General features: G+C 48.3%; 1 protein-coding gene across 2 annotated transcripts in view; it reads right to left on the bottom strand.

The window, feature by feature from the left end:
• The window catches only part of SLC35F4 (solute carrier family 35 member F4), a 130787-nt gene extending 114963 nt beyond the window's left edge, over positions 1 to 15824 (bottom strand). For both annotated transcript variants that reach the window (XM_075426133.1, XM_075426134.1), the window contains exon 1: positions 15694 to 15824. In XM_075426133.1, the coding sequence (XP_075282248.1) occupies positions 15694 to 15796 (103 nt within the window). In that variant the 5' untranslated portion in view covers positions 15797 to 15824. The remainder of the gene's footprint in view (positions 1 to 15693) is intronic.
• Positions 15825 to 16571: the final 747 nt, after the last annotated feature.

The raw sequence follows: 16571 nt of genomic DNA, 5'->3' as shown, positions 1-16571 counted from the left end.
TGCCCGTCGCCCCTTGTCCTGTCGCTGGGCACCACTGAAAAGAGTCTGGCCCCATCCTCCTGACACCCACCCTGCAGATATTTATAAGCATTTCTAAGGTCCCCTCTCAGCCTTCTCTTCGTCTGGCTAAATAAGCCCAGCTCCCTTGGCCTTCCAGAATCACAGAATCACAGAATAGTAGGGGTTGGAAGGGACCTCTGGGGGTCATCTAGTCCAACCCTCCTGCCGAAGCAGGGTCACCTACAGCAAGCTGCACAGGACCTTGTCCAGGCGGGTCTTGAATATCTCCAGAGAAGGAGACTCCACAACCTCCCTGGGCAGCCTGTTCCAGTGCTCCGTCACCCTCGGAGGGAAGAAGTTCTTCCTCATGTTCAGACGGAACTTCCTGTGCCTCAGTTTGTGCCCATTGCCCCTTGTCCTGTCCCTGGGCACCACTGAAAAGAGTTTGGCCCCATCCTCCTGACACCCATCCTTCAGATATTTATCACCATTTATTAGGTCCCCTCTCAGCCTTCTCTTCTTCAGGCCGAACAAGCCCAGCTCCCTCAGCCTCTCCTCGTAGTAGAGATGCTCCAGACCCCTCACCATCCTCGTAGCCCTCTGCTGGACTCTCTCCAGTAGCTCCTCATCTTTCTTGAATTGGGGAGCCCAGAACTGGACACAGCACTGCACAAGGGGCCTTAGCAGGGCAGAGTAGAGGGGAAGGAGAACCTCCCTTGTCCTGCTGGCCACACTCTTCTTAATGCATCCCACAATACCATTGGCCTGCTTGGCAACCAGGGCACACTGCTGGCTCATGGTCAACTTGTTGTCCAACCAGGACACCCAGGTCCCTCTCTGCAGAGCTGCTTTCCAGCACGTCAGACTCAGCCTGTACTGGTACATGGGTTTATTCCATGGGTGCAGGACCCTACACTTACCTCTGCTGACTTCATCAAGTTCCTCTCCGCCCAACTCTCTAGCTAAACCCAGTCGCTCTAGAGACGAGACTTTGACTCTGCCAGCAGAACAAAGTCATTAATTCCCAGTGCTGTACCTCTCCATCAATCACAGGACCCCTAGGACTCCACCACAAACTCTGCTTCAGTATCGGATTTTTGTACAAGAAAATAAAGCAAGCTGAAGTGATTCAAAAACGCCTTGGGACTACTCTTTTGCTCAAGCTATCTAGGCTTCTCTGCAGCCCCTGCTAAAACAGAGAAAGCCAGCTCTAACACGCTGCCCAGCTGCAACTGGCACTGCCTGGTCCCCATCAGCAGAGGACCACTGGGTAGCTCCCACCCAGCCCTCCCCTGGTACTGCAAGGACCGCGAGCAGCACAGCGGAGCAGCACTGCGAGTGCTCGACTCAACTCCATACGCGTAGCGCCTGACTGCCCTTGTTACGCAGCTTATGTTCAAACAGCACAGAAATGGGATAACTAAATTAATTTCACTGATAACTTCCAGCATCTCTCTTCTCAGAGCTCTCTTATGAGGGGTCTCCACCTGGTTTCTCCTGTCATGCTCCCGGAGGTCAAAAGCCAGGCCAGAGCACCCGACTGCTGGCGCCTGGATGTTAAACCTGATCAAATGGCCTCTGCCCTCAAGGAATCTCTGCAAATCCACAAGGTAAAAACAGGAGAGAACTTCATAAACTACTTTCCGTAGGTTGGCAAACATCATCTCATTATCAGCCACTTCTTTGCACTTATGCTTATAAAAGCAAGACTGAACTTCGTATTTTACCTCCGAAGCAGAGCAGAGTCCTCCAATCCAGCAGCATTACATTAATGAGTTTCACACCAGTGGGGAGAGCCTAATAGATTTTGTAGGTTAGTGCTTCCAGCAGATATTTCTCTAAAGACTGTTCTGAGCTCAAGGAAAAAAAAACTATCCTTCAACTAGATTTTCGCAGGCACAGTCGAGTAAAAGTTAGTAAGAGTGGGGGAAAAACAGGAGGAGGAAGGAGGTCAATTGATTTGTTATAAGCTGATCTGAAAGTGTTTCAAAAATTCAGGGCATGTGAGGACAAAATAAAAAAAATATTCTAGCAGAGAACAACTCAAAAATAAAAATAGCAGCACTGGCTACGAACAGTTCTTCAAAGGAATGTCAGACTTTACAATACTTTGTGCAGCAGCAGTGACTAAAGAGGCTTCATGTTGTTGCTACATGGTGATATTAAAAACCAGCATTCATTTCTTTGGGAAAAAAAAAAAATAACGAAAACACATACAGCAGAATAACAAAATGCAACCACAGGAAGGTTGTTTTAAATCCTGTTTATAAAACCCTGGGGCATTTTTCCTTGTTTAGTGCAGTCACCACAATGTCAAACTCTAATTTTCAACACAGGTCAGAAATGTCATAACCAGCAACACAATGGATGGCACGGGTAACAAAAATAATTTCTAGGAACTTAGCCTTTAAAATAAACAAACAAAACTGGTGGCATTTTTTTATTGCCTTTTTTAAACCTAGGAGTTACACTGAGTATTAAATTTGCTAACAGATGATCTTCTATGATTTATATGAGCCCTCTTGTCCAGCAATGTTTTCTTTCCCTGGGCTCTTAAGGAGCCAAGATGTCTGAAATGACTGCAGAAGCCTCTGTCTCACTAAGCAGCAGGAGAAAGAGGGGGAAGCTTACTTTTCCTTCTCTGGGCGCCATGACATATTTGTGAGCCTAATAACACCCTTGCAAAGAAGGTAAAATATTAAGTATTATCTCTACATTACACCAGCAAAGAAATAGAGGGCCAATAGTCAGCCACTGGTTTTCTGCAAATACAAAATTAACCTTGGATTTATTATTTCAAATAAGAAGAGATGATCATCATGAATATTTTATAACATTTTCTGTAGCCTTAATAAAACAACTACTTTCTCTCCATTTTTAAAGCTGCAAAGGGTTCACAGCCATCATCTGCGATGCTCTACAGACCTTTACCAATAGCTGCGGTTCTGCAAATTAATCTTTTATTCATTGAATTTCAGACCAAAACCTGAAACTGTCCTGCAGAAACATTTTATTGTTTTTACTACATCATCTCCAAGTCCCAAACAAAGGCAGGTGTACCCTGTGAGACTCCTGGCACCCCAGTACAGCCTGGAAAAGCAGCCAAACATCATGAAGCCGACACCTCTCCTCCCAGGCTAGTATATGATCTGTGTGCTAGAAGGAATTATGAAATAAGAGATGTGTCACTGGATGTGTCACTTATTCACACTGAACAGGCCAATGTTTTGTTTTCTTTCTCCTCTTCTCTCTCCACATATACTGAGGGTTAGGCAGGACCTGACTCCACAACTTCATGGGAGTTACCCTCATTTGTCAGCTGCAGATCCATATCCAAAGAACCAGCAGCAACAGAGGCAAGCAATTCTACAATGGCAAAATGGACAAAGCCACTTTCCTACAGAATTGTGTCTTCTGGCCAGATTCTCTGGTGTATAAACTGCAATTGGACAAATTCATGGAAGAAATATCCATAAAAAGGTAGTAAAATATACATACACCAAGAATTTCCCAAGGCACAGATCAATGAAGGGTGGAAGAGCACCAGGAGCCTGCATTATACCCTTCTCCGTGCATCTCCTGTTTACCATTGTCTGAAGCTGGATGTTAACTAGATAAATCATTGATAAGACCTCAAAAATTTTCTGCAGTACATCACATCATCAGGACTGAGCTAATTCTACAGCTTTCCCACTGTGGGAGAACCACAAGGGCCACCTTTTTCTAGCTAGCCACATGTTTTTGTAAGGTCCATGAAAGCTCCATGCCTTTCACGCTCTCTGACTCCTGGTAAGTTTGCTTGGATTTGGCCAATAGATTCAAAAGTTACAGAGGGAGGGAGTAGGGACAGTGATATGATGTTCACATAAGCCTTGTTTCCTTAAGAAACCAGGTTAAAAAAATCAACAGATGACGAGTTACAAGACATTCTGTAATCTGCTTTTAAAACACCCAAGAATGAGGTGCAAAGTCCTAACAGAGCATACAAGGATGTGTTTGACAAGGAGCAAGTGCTTACATCAGTCAGAACAACATTATATTTTAAAAAATTATTCCATGATAAAAGGGAGACCCAGCAGCAACTCCAACGAGCAGAGACCTGCTCACTCACAGACCAACCGCAAGGCACAAGGCTATTCTTTCCTTTCTAAATCATCCCTTCTACTCTCTTCCAGGTCTTAACAGACTGCTACAAAAATACCATAAATTATAGAGTACGAATGATGTCAAAGCCTGCTCTCAGGGGGAGGCTGGGAACAGCAATCATGTATTCTTCAGTTTGGGAATACACAGACACAAATTTTGTTTGTAGCCTATAAAAAAAGGCTCTGCACATCAAAGGCACCAAATATATTTCCTTTCAGATCTTCCCTTCAGCCAGCCCAGTTTGATGCCAGAGACACAGGGAGAGAAGGGAGGCTGTTAGGCTGAAAAGGGAAAGTCAGGAGAATGGCTTAAGCAGCTGAAATACACAGGGAAAGTGTAAATGCAGCACAAGACCCAGCATCTACATATTCAGGTCAAACTGCACTGTGTTATTCCAGCTGGCTTCCAGAGAGACCTGCTTCTGAATACCTGAATGTGGCAGGAGATGATGACCATAACCCTCAAATGAAGACCTTTATCTTCTCTTTGTGTGCATAAAGGATATTTGGCAGTTCAGGCTGTTCTACGGTACCCATCCACAGCCCGAAGTAGGGAAACAGAAGAACTTGGGGAACATCAACAAAATGGGATGACTTGTTTTCCCCAGCCACACACCATCCATCACCCACAGGGAGGACGTGAGAGCCAACAGTCATTAATCCACCAGAGGATTCTCCTGCTCTAAGACAATGTTTTGCCAGGTAACACATCATTAGGACTGCTTCACCGCGGGGAGCAAAAAAAAAAAAAAAGCAGCACAAATGATCAGAACCTTGATGTTGTTCTCCAAAGTTGTATTCACCAGAAAATCCAAAAACAAGGGCTTAATTTTTGTCTACAACTAAACCAAAAACATCTTCAGTTGTGAACATCCCACATCTGGGAGCAGCTTTGGAATTTAAGTAAATCTGAACCCGGACAACTGAGGTCTGTCTCTTACTAGTCTTTGTAGTCTCAAATCTGAGACCCCAGCTAAAATAAAAGACCAAAACCAACATCTGTTAATAATGTGCACAGTGATAGTGATGGATTTCTTCTGCCCTCCATTCCCCTACCTAGGATAAACCCAAGAGCTGAACTCCCATTTTGTTTAACTTCTTAAAGAAGCAAACTACAAGGAATGTCTTATCTCCCCCAAGTGCTATGAAACTTCACTACACTGTATAAATATTTTACACCAATAATAATTCCGAGGTTTTTCAAAGAAGTGCCTTTAAAAGTTACGCATACAAAATTTGAGAGCACTGCAGCTAACTCATGTGTACACACTCACCCGAGTGGTATTTCCAGGCAACTGCCTTAGAAACTTTGGCTCTCAGAAGGACTGCTGCTGCATCTGTGCACAGTGTGAATATCTAAGTTTAAGCAGTTCTCTAAAGTCTGCCCACATACAGACTTCTTTTCTTCTAGCTGACTTCTCTAAGCCCGTAGCCGAGGATGCCTATCTTCTACAAGGATGCTCAAAACAGTTGCTCTGAATTCACTTCAAAGCAGATGTGCACAAAGACACTGCACAGACCCTAGCTAGAAATAGAGTTGCCCTAATTTGATGTAATTAACCTCCTTTCCAGCACTGAATGTGCAGAAACAAACAGGATGCATTGCAAAACCCAGATAAGAAGACTCTTCACTGCTTTCGCCTGCTGTTGTGCATCTACAGGTGATGTACAGCCTCAGCCTTTCAAGTCAACCTTCCGAACAGCCAGTGAGGTCTGCATCTGAGAGCAGATGGCCTTCAGAAGGCGTATTCCTGGACCCACACCTCCATGAAGACCCTAAGTCAGATGACAGTTGGGCACTTAACCGCACACTGAGGCCAGTCCAACGCTCCCTGCAAGCATCAAGCTTTGTGGTGCACAACCACAGACAATTTTGTGCCCATTGCCAAAGGGTCCCCCAAGAAGAGCGACAGAAGGCAGGCCTTGTACTGGATGAATCACCTCGATGGGACACATATGGCTCGGCACACCAACAACAGGTCAACTATGATTTTCAGCTGAAAAATGTCCTTTGTTCCTTACTCCAAGGTTCTTTTTTCAACGCGTGTGAGAAGTGGCACTTCCTCAGTGACATTACAGACACTTCACCAGTCTGAAATTTGTTCTCAGAAGAAGTGTTGTCAAAATGTTTAAAGTTTTCTTCTTATCTAATTCCTCACCTTTTTCCCATTCCATCCCACCCTGGAAAGAAGCAAGAATCGACAGAAAATTAGGAAACTGCATCAGATGTCGTCTTCTTTTCCATCTTCCCGCTACATGCTAAATTCAATCATTTTCCACTTGCTCTTTGTGTTAGCAGCCTCACCGAATACTGAGAATTGAGCAACTGCTTTCTTGCACATAGAACCAATCCTCCCCAGGTAGAAGGCCAAACTGTGGTACAGAAACACCAAGAAGAGTTCACCTTCCTACCATCCAGGCTGTCAGCACTGAAGAATTTCCTCTGGTGGAGCACTGCGAAGCATCCCACTTGCATACAAGCTGCTACACATTCTAGCCCCTGTAACATATCACACAACAGGTTATTTCTGGCACTGCAGAGAAAAACCCCAGTCTGCACCCACACAATTCCAGGGCTGCAAAGAAGTCCCAGGATTTAGACATATAAAAGAAAAGGGTCATAACAACTGCACTATCAACTTCACTACAACAGCTATGCTGTCTTACTTCAAGATGCTGAATATAAATCACACCGTGTGAACTAATGCAATTACTTTTCTGCCCCAGAGCACTCTGACGGAGAACATGTGTTCCAGGCCTGTTTCACACTTATCTTACACTGGCACAGCAGCACGTGGTTTCAGTATTGTCCTTAGACATTCAGGTGTATGATGCCCATTAGCTGGAATGGACCTGCACGGCTGTGTTTCGATGAATCATATGAAAAATCAGTCCCCAATAGGAAACTATTTTTTAGTGAGGTGCACAGCATCTCCAACTATCCCATTAATAATGAAGGTGTGTGTTAGTCCTCACCAAAAACGTCCCCCAGAAGACTAAGCCTCTGCAGGAAGAAAGATATCTGTGCTATATATTGCTTCAGCAGGCAATTGCTCAAGCGGTGCTGCTTCAGTGCCACAAACAGCCACTTTCCAGTCATAATGCAAGCACAGAATGCCTGAAACGGGAAGGAATAAAACTGGAAGCAGTGCCAGGCTGGCCTCAAGCTACAATTTCTTTCTCACTCCAGATCACTACCAGGTCTATGACTGGTCTAGGAGTGGATTTGGTGGAACTGCTTTGGTGGAGTCATACTGACCCATGAACTGCCATGCATTCCTCCAAACCAAAAATGTAATCAGAATCTTGAAGGAAACTCAGAACAGACATGGGAGGTCTTGCATCAGACAAAGTTGACAGGACAGCTTTGAAACAAGGAACAGCTTTAAGATTGCCAGAAACAGCAGGAAACATCATCTTCCACCCAAGACCTGAATCCTGCTCCCGTGCCTTAGGTCATAAGTAAACCAGAACTGGAGCAAATCTGTTTCTCATTCCTTGCCTCTAGAAAAGGACAGCAGAGAAACCTTTCTCTCTCCCTCACCCTGCTACCCCTGATCCAGGTCAGCCCAGCTGAACGCAGGAAAGGACAAGTCCATTTTATGAAGAGTATTTGCAAAGGAAGTCTAGGAAGAATCAATATGGTTTCAAAGTAACAACAGAAAGGTCTTTGTGTGGCAGATACACTGAGAGCCTGTGTCTTGAACACATACTTCATGCCTTTGAATAAAGTCACTGCTGCCACTCGAAGTGCCCAGGATGCTCTGACAGCTCTGCCACCACTGTGTAAGCCACACCCTGGGTATCAGCTCGGTATAAGGTTACAAATTCCATCTTCATGAAGTCAAATTTGCAGTTCTGCAGAGGGCTAGCCCAAATTTGTAGGGTCAGCAGGGAACCTCACCTTACTGCAAGAAAAAAGATTTTCAGTCTCACTCAGTAGACCTGGTCCACTTACTTTTGGCGAATAACTTAACCAGTCAGTTAAGCACTTTACTTTTTTCCCCAACCCTGTTTTCACATTTGCCACAAAGAGACAGTGACTTTTTTTGTGGGCATTTTCATTATGCATTATTGTGATCATCCAGCAGCAGGTCCGTGTAAAAAAATTCCTGCCATCAGTTGTTGAGCAAACAGCAAGCCACAAATTCACTTTCATGGGTGAATTCCCATGAAGGTAGCTGAGGAAAAGCCCATCAACTTCCACATATGCAGAAGAAACAATTGCAAACTTGTAAAACCACTAATAAAAAAAACGAATGCAAGGTTTGGAAGGATAAAAGTTTGCTCAGAACCATCTGTCACATTGGAATATTATTTTTACCACATTTAACCAAGATCAGATATACAGCATCCTGAGAGGATGGGGAGGACAACGTAAGGGAAAGAGTGCTGGAAGGACAGCCAAAAGGAGGGATATCGCTTCTGTGCACTCCAGAAGAGTGCCACAGCCAGAAGCTCAGCAACTCTCTTCAGAAAAACATGGAGAGAAGGCAGCACGCAGCTCCATGCTGCCATGACGACGCCAAGGTGAGTGAGCCTACAGCCACCTCCAGTGAACCAGTATGACCAAGGCGAAGTGGCAGGCTGCTGGAGAGCCGGGCCACCATCGCTCAGAGGGCCCAGCAGTGAGGGAGCCTTTCTGCTAGGAGGGCTGGAGCAAATGAGCATGAGAAGGCAGAGGAACTGAAAAGCAGGCAGAAAGGACACATAGAAGGCTACCACATTACTGAGAGCACCTCTGCCAACCTCAGCACCAGGCCAGGTTCAATGCAAGACCTGCTGTGCAGTCACCAGTGGGGGAAGAGATCGCTCCAGCAAACTTTATGGATTGTTCCGTGCAACCTCTGGAAAATTCACAGGCCTCCCCCAACCTTACTGTCTCAACTTCCCCTGCCAAACAGGAGTAATTTTTCTCAAAATCTTGGCAAACTTCTTTACGAGGCATCTTTAAAGCCTGAGAAATAATTCTTACTTAGATACATAAGACTGGTAGAGACTTTCTGGCCATTAATTTCAGCCTTCTGCTAATTTCCAGCCTTAATTTATTCATGGCCTGTTCATACCCATTTGTCTGCGTGCCAGCATGCCATTTGGGTTTAAATAACTCTTCTTTCCCACATCTCCCTGTCCACCCTCCCAAGATGTATTAGGAGCAGCAGCCATATTCCCATCTCGGCGAGCCTACGCAAGCCAAGCTCTGCCAGGCTCTCCTTGCAAGGGTATGCTCCCCACCACCCTGGTCCCCATGGTGTCTTTGATGATTTAAATTCATCCCTCCTACCCACAACTGTTCAGAACCGTACCCGTATGTGGTGGTGCATTTTCCATACAAGACCCCTTTTGTTTTTGTATTCCATTTATTTAATAAGTAATAGAGTGAACTTTGGCAATGAACTGTGTAAGACCACATTTTCTAAAATTTCAGTAAAATCTTGTCTTGCAAAACCTCCGAGTGATCATCTAAGTGACCTAACCTCTCATTCATGACACCGTATCCCATGGCATACTCAGGTACCACAGCTTCATGGCTCAGCTCCCCACGGATTAGACCCAAAGAGATCAAATCAGTCCTTGACAAAAGGCCAAGGACTGAACCCATTTCCTCTCCTGCCAGCTAACGAGGCCCCTCATCCCCCAAACCCCTTTGAGTCCCCAAGTGAAGGGGAGGTCCCACACTCCTGCCACGAGTGTCAGGATGCCGTACTGTCCCTTCCAGCACAAACAGAAATCTGCCCAAAGCCTGGCCCTACTCCATTAAAGAATACATACCCGGTCTTGCCAAAATTAGTGGGCAAAGGCATATTTATAAAATCTGGTTTGCTGAAAGAAATTAGTTTGTAAGTTATTGCTACCAGTGCTGACACACAGCCATATATTTATTTAATTATTTTTTTTCCTGAACAGAGAGACAAGCCTGCAAGGAGAAGCAACTACAACAGGACTGCATCCTATGCCGTGGCATCTGCTTGTGCCCCCAGAGCTGGTGGGGAAAAAGACTGTTAAACCCACAGTTTGCAATCCAGCCCCCATTGCAGCACACTCTCCCTAAAACAAGGGCCAGGAATAACTCTCTGATGGAAAATCTCAGCCCAGCAGGGAAGGGAAGGGCTTTGAAATAAAGCTTATTCCAGCCTAGGCCTGCTTCTGGAGTCCTTGCCGCCCAAACACTATCAGGTGGCACAGGGGCAGCCGCCACAAGTGTCAAAGGCTGAAGCAGCCCTGAGACTTCAGCTCACACAGGGGCTGACTCAGACACCACTGCCTCTCTCCCAGACCCCCTCATGACAACTCAATGAAACCAGCCTCACCCACCAAAAATTTCAAAGCACCTCTCCTCGACTCCTCCTTTCCCAGTCTCTCCCGTCGCGTGTGCTCTGAACGGGGAAACCGAGGGCCGTGCGAACGGCTGGAGAAGCAGCCGGGTGCCTCCAGTAAGCAGGCTGAGACTTTGTTCCTCTCGCTGGGAGTGACAAGCCGCCGGGAGGGCACGGCGTTCAGTAAGCACGGAGATGATCTGGTTTGCCATGTGATGTGCACTGCAGCAGAGCTGCTGGCACAGCTGCTGTAATAACCAGGAGAAAATTCCCTCCAACGTTTCAGAGTTAGCTTTCCCCTCTACAGCCTTTTACGCTGCTCAGAGAGCAAGAGAGCCAACTTGCCAAGCCACTGATGCTGGCTCAGCGTGCCTGTAATCCCAGTCTTATTAAGCAAACCAATTAAGCACGGATTTAACTTTAAACACATTGTCAAAGCCCAGTGGCTTAGTGCAAGTTCAGGCTTAAGCAGACGCTTATGATCATTGCCGACTTGAGGCTTAACTTGCCAATTTAAACCCCCAAACCTTGCTTGAACCGTTCTAGTGAAGTAAGAAAACACAAAGCTTATTCTCTTCAGCAACTGTACAAATGTTAAGGACCGGTTCAGCATTTCTTCCCGCGTACCAAGTGCCGGTAAGGACAGACAGTGCTGCAAGGGCTTTCCAGCTCCCCGTCTGACCACGCAGCTGCACCCGAGGGGTGGGCACCCAGCGTCGGGAACACAGCCGACAGCCCCGCTGCTGCACGGACACGGGACAGAACCCTCCACTCCTGGGAGCTCACGCAGCCCCAGGGTTTCAAGGCCGGTCTGAAGGAGAGGGGAAGGGGAGCTCGAAGCAGCATGGGACAATGCACAAATGTTTAAAAGTCCTGCAAGTGCCTGCTGAAGGCTGACGTTCATGGCTTGCTGCAGTGGGAATCAAACCCTCCGGGTCTCAATGAGAGACACCAGAAGGGTAGAAATAAGCTTTATATATTCAGAGGAGCTCTCTAAGCGTGATGATAAAGAGAAGGTGATGGTCCACATGAAGAGCAAGGAGAACCACAGCCACCGCATTTTCAGTGCAGTTATGCTGCACTCATCCGGGCCTGAGAAAACAGCAGTGCAGAAATGCAGATCTGCAATGCTGAGAGCCAGGACAAGACATAAGACTTTGTGGATGGTGGACACCAAAAAGACATTACACAGGCAGAAACTGCTTGACTTGGAGGTGGACTTGGTGAAGCCAATGAAGCTTAGAGATGCGAAACTTTGGCTGGAGCAATTTTAGTTCCGTGGAAGGCACAGAAAAAGTGTTAGGACAGACGTGAAGGAGAGGAACTTTGCAGTGTGAAAGTAAAAAAGCTTTCAGTACTGAGATGGAAGGCAGATGGGGTGGCAGTTGGAAAGAGTGTAAAAAGAAAAAAAAACAAAACCCAAAAACCATACATGCTCTTAAGACTGGAGACGCTAAATATGATTGTATTACCAGCAAAAAGTCAGAGAAGAATGAGAAGTTATGGCAAGGATGGGGAGGGGGAACAGGGTTTCCCGCTGCTTGTGGAGATGGAAAAGCTGGATCAGACCAAATGAAAAGGCACACACTGCAACGTGAAGCCAAGAGGTCACAAACACGGGAGCACCATCTGCAGCCCCAGGTCAAAGGCTGGAGCATCTGATCTACACCAGCATCATGCCCTGGGAAATGATGGAGTAACTTTGAAGAAATATTCTGGAAGAGAGACACGGCCCCTCTTCCTTCCCACAGAAGCCAGAGGCCTCATACATACTCTGTACATTTTAAATGCAGGATTTGAGGGATCAAGCCACGCATCCAACAGTATAGGATGACCAGGATCAGGAAGAGCCCTCTTCATCTGAGGAACAGGTCGGGGAAAAAAATCCCATCATGTCTTGCTCCAACTCCTGACTTATCACGCAGGCTAGGAGGGGAGGGGGTTGCAATATGCATGGACGCAAATACCAGCCCAAAATGCATGCTTCTGCTTAACCGGATGGCTTACAGAGAAATAAACAAGGTATTTCCCTTCTCTAACAGCTTTTTTTAAGGATAAATAAAATTACAAAAGTGCCTGGCTTAAAATTAACAAAAGAATCATGCTATGCTCACTCCCAAGTCTGAAGTAGGTTAGTGCACACAAATAGAGAAGATGAAGAAAAAGTCTCTAGAAAGTACTGCAGTTCTTTGCAATAACAGCTCTTGAACACTACAGTCCTCTGACACCAGATTTCAATGATTTGTGACCAGCCTTTAGCCTTCGCACACAGAATCCTAGGCATTATCTCCAGTTAAACCATGGAATACACGCCAGTGCACTGAGGGATGTACATCACCAGCACAATTCACAGAGCCTTGAGCTTTTTTGTCATTTTCCGGGACCCCTCAATAGTGAGAACAGCGACCACTCAACCCCTGCCTCCACCTTTCCTCATCAAGAGAGATCTCCCCATCCCTAGCTGGGCACAGCAGGTCGGGGATGAAGAGGAGCCTCAAGGAAGGTGGTGACCATCAGCAGGCTGTCATCACCCACATAACATCCCCATCTGGTGCCAGGCCAGCTCTCTGATCACACCCGAGAAGCAGACAGCACAAAGCCATCCTGGGGATGACAGCTCATCCCCAGCTGCCCTCTTCCTCAGGCACCCTCCAGAGCCAGGCAGGAGCAAGGTAACAGCGCAAGGAGATGACTGCACGTGCTACAGGTTTGGGCACGAGACAGGACGACGGCTCCTCTGCCACTGGGGAGGTAGGGACACAACCTACCTGGAAGTTTGGGCACTTTGCGTGCCACCAGCACGCTGCTCTCCACCAGCATTGTTCAGTTGCGCTAAAACTGTATTTGGAAAGCTGTGATAAAATCATGCCCTCACCAAAATGAACTGAGATATCAAGTACATTAATAATTAGTCATATAAACTTCCCACCTTGAGCGTTTACAGTTTGACGGTGCTGTAGCTGTACCGAACAATTAGCTAAGAGAACTATCAACAGCACATACAAGCAACACCACTTCAAGGTGACACTTCAGCCTAGACACAGGAACGGAGTAAGATCTCCACGCCAGGACCTCCAAGAGTGCCTCTCGCTGCCTCAGTACCAAGAGGCTGTGTGTTCAAGATGCCTGAAGGATGCCTGTTGTTTCTCCAGGTAGGGGCAGGACATCTTTGTGAAAATCCTAACACACTGAAGTACTTCATAAACTGAAAACACACAGCCACAAGGATAAGGTAGTCACTCTCCAACTGCAAGCACTCCAAAACTTATGAGACTGCTTTAGAAAGCATTCATAGCTTAGAAGCAGTAAATGCTTTTCATTTACCCGAGGACATTTAAGTATCAAGATACCTCTGGGTTACGCACTTTCACTTTTCCTATTTAAGCCTGATAACTGCAAATTTTGCTTATTTTCTTCAAACAGCAAAACCTGAGATACAAATCACTTCTGCTTTGCCTCAGCACCCAGTCTTCAAAGCTACCAAAGGCTCAGAGATTTGCAGTAAGATCCCAAGAGCCAGCACTTCTGCTCTAGGTGACCCTGCTTTGGCAGGGGAGTTGGACTAGATGATCCACAGAGGTCCCTTCCAACCCCGAACATTCAGTGATTCTGTGAAAGCCTTGGCCTCTCCCGGCATGCTTTATCTAATTTTAAGCAGATGCAATTTCCAGCCTCTGCAGAGCCGGGTCCTGGACTAAGAAAGCGTCCTCTCCTGGCCTCTCCAATGCACCCATGCAGAGCCACTTGCATTGCCAACAGTGAATTCAGGTCTGCATTTTGATAGAGAGTGGGAGTGTTGCTGCAGACTGAAAAATTGCATTCTGCCACTGAAGAAAACTTGTGACAGAGTATTAAGTCAGTATCCTCACCTCTCTCTGCTAAATCACACTGTAGAGATCCTCTGGAGCCGCTGCCGAATGTGGGGCACAGGTCCCACCTGGCTCAGACTTCAACAGTGCCTGGACTGCCGCGCAGCCATTCCTCCAGACCGCTCCGAGCTTCTTCCCAACTCCTCTGACTACGGACAGACCAACTGACCTCACCAAAGGATCGTAACGCCTGCCACGCTGGTAGCGTGCTACAAATAACAGCTGAATAAAACTGCTGGGCTCGACTGTTCGCTTTTCCAGCTGACCATCACACCAAGGAATTCTTCTTTTCCTGGTTTCAATGCACGGCTTTCCTCCCTCTTCCATAAGAAGCCCACAGGCACGTTTTATCTGATATGAGCCGTTCACTAAGTGTGTTTTGGTTTATTGTCGTAATAGAGCTGGAGGGCACTGCGCCGTCTGCTCTGGACAGCAGTTCACCGCCTCCGATTCCACGGGGAGTTTAAACACGCCGGAAAAAAACCTGCTCCTTGGTGCTCACCTCGCTAAGGTGGGGGGTTCGCCTTGCCTTTCTTTTCCCCCCCGCTTTGCCTCCATTCCCCTCGTTTTTTTTTAAGCTGTGGCACGCCAGGGCTTTTGCAAACTGCAGACGAACTATTAGACAATAAAACCCTGATGCACCCGCTCCCTGGGTGGTAAAAATGAATTATTTCTTTCATTAGCCTAACTTTCCCCATTAAATAGCTCTACAGAGCACTGGGACATCCACAATTTCAGAGAAGCCCACAGATGCTCTCCCGGCTGCTAGAAACCCCAATTAAGAACTTCCAAATCAAAACCAGTGAATTTCTGCCAGGACCGACTGCGTTAATTTCAGCTGCTTCTTTTAAGGCAGAAATAAACCAAACCTCCAGCAAACCCCTCAACCACAAGCGTCTCGCATTAAAACGCCACGAAAGGGAAACCCGTCTCGGTCCCTCTCCACTTTTTCTGGAAAAATCTAATTAGTTTGGTGAGGAAGATGAGCAATCTCCTCATTAGAAGATGCCGCCCGGGGCGGGGGGGACCCACCGGCACCGAAACTTTCCCGGTGCGGCGCGGAGCACCCGGTAAGCAACTACCCCTCCCCTGGCGAAGGGAGGGGGGGTTGGAAATATGGGGGAAAAAAAAAAAAAAAAAAACACTAAAAACGACAGCGAAAGGTCCCCGCACCCCTCCGGAGCGCTGGCTGCGGGATGGAGCTGCGGGAGCCGAAGTTCCTGCCCCCCCAGCCCCGCTCCTCTGCGTCCCCTCAGCCCGGCGCCCCCCACACGCACCCCCGAGGGTGGGGAGGGGGACACGGGGCACCTCCCGCACCCCCCTCGTCCCCCAAGGGCCGGGCGAGGCGAGAGGGCTCCTTACTTTTCTGGCTGGAGTAGCCCGGGTAGTATCCATAGTAGCCCGTGATCCGTAAGATCCGGTCCTCGATGGTGGCCACGCCGTTGGGTGCTGCCTTCCCATCCATAGAGGGCGGGAGCGGCCGGGCGGGACGCCGAGCCGAGCCGGGCTGGCGGGAGGAGGAGGAGGAGGAGGAGGAAGGAGGGAGGGAGGGAGGAAGGCGGTGCGGGCACGGGCGCCGCAGCGTGCGGTGCCGCCGGGCCGCTGGCTCTGACTCCGCCGCCTGGCGCAGGACGGGCTCCGCAGCGCGGCGGCCCCGCGCCCAGCCCGGCCTCTCCCCCCCCCCGCCCCTCGCTGTGAGGGAGGCGTGAGGGGGTGTGAGGGGTGTGAGGGGGTGTGAGGGGGTGTGAGGGGGTGTGAGGGTGTGAGGGGGTGTGAGGGGCTGTGAGGGGGTGTGAGGGGGTGTGAGGGGGTGTGAGAGGGCTGTGAGGGGGGCGTGAGGGGGGCGTGAGGGTGTGAGGGGGTGTGAGGGGCTGTGAGGGGGTGTGAGGGGGGTGTGAGGGGCTGTGAGGGGGCTGTGAGGGCGTGTGAGGGGGTGTGAGAGGGTGTGAGGGGCTGTGAGGGGGTGTGAGAGGGTGTGAGGGGTTGTGAGGGGGTTGTGAGGGGGTATGAGGGGGTGTGAGGGGCTGTGAGGGGGTGTGAGGGGGTGTGAGGGGCTGTGAGGGTGTGAGAGGGTGTGAGGGGGTGTGAGGGGGTGTGAGGGCGTGTGAGGGGGGCGTGAGGGGGTGTGAGGGGCTGTGAGGGGGGTGTGAGGGGGCTGTGAGGGGGTGTGAGGGCCGTGCCCCCGGCGCACTGAAGGCGGGGGGCGGGGATCTCTCCTCAGAGCGGCTGTGGTCTGTGTG

This window comes from Opisthocomus hoazin, chromosome 7, assembly GCF_030867145.1.
Source record: "Opisthocomus hoazin isolate bOpiHoa1 chromosome 7, bOpiHoa1.hap1, whole genome shotgun sequence".
NCBI lineage: Eukaryota > Metazoa > Chordata > Aves > Opisthocomiformes > Opisthocomidae > Opisthocomus > Opisthocomus hoazin.
This window is presented reverse-complemented; position numbering and strand designations above follow the sequence as displayed.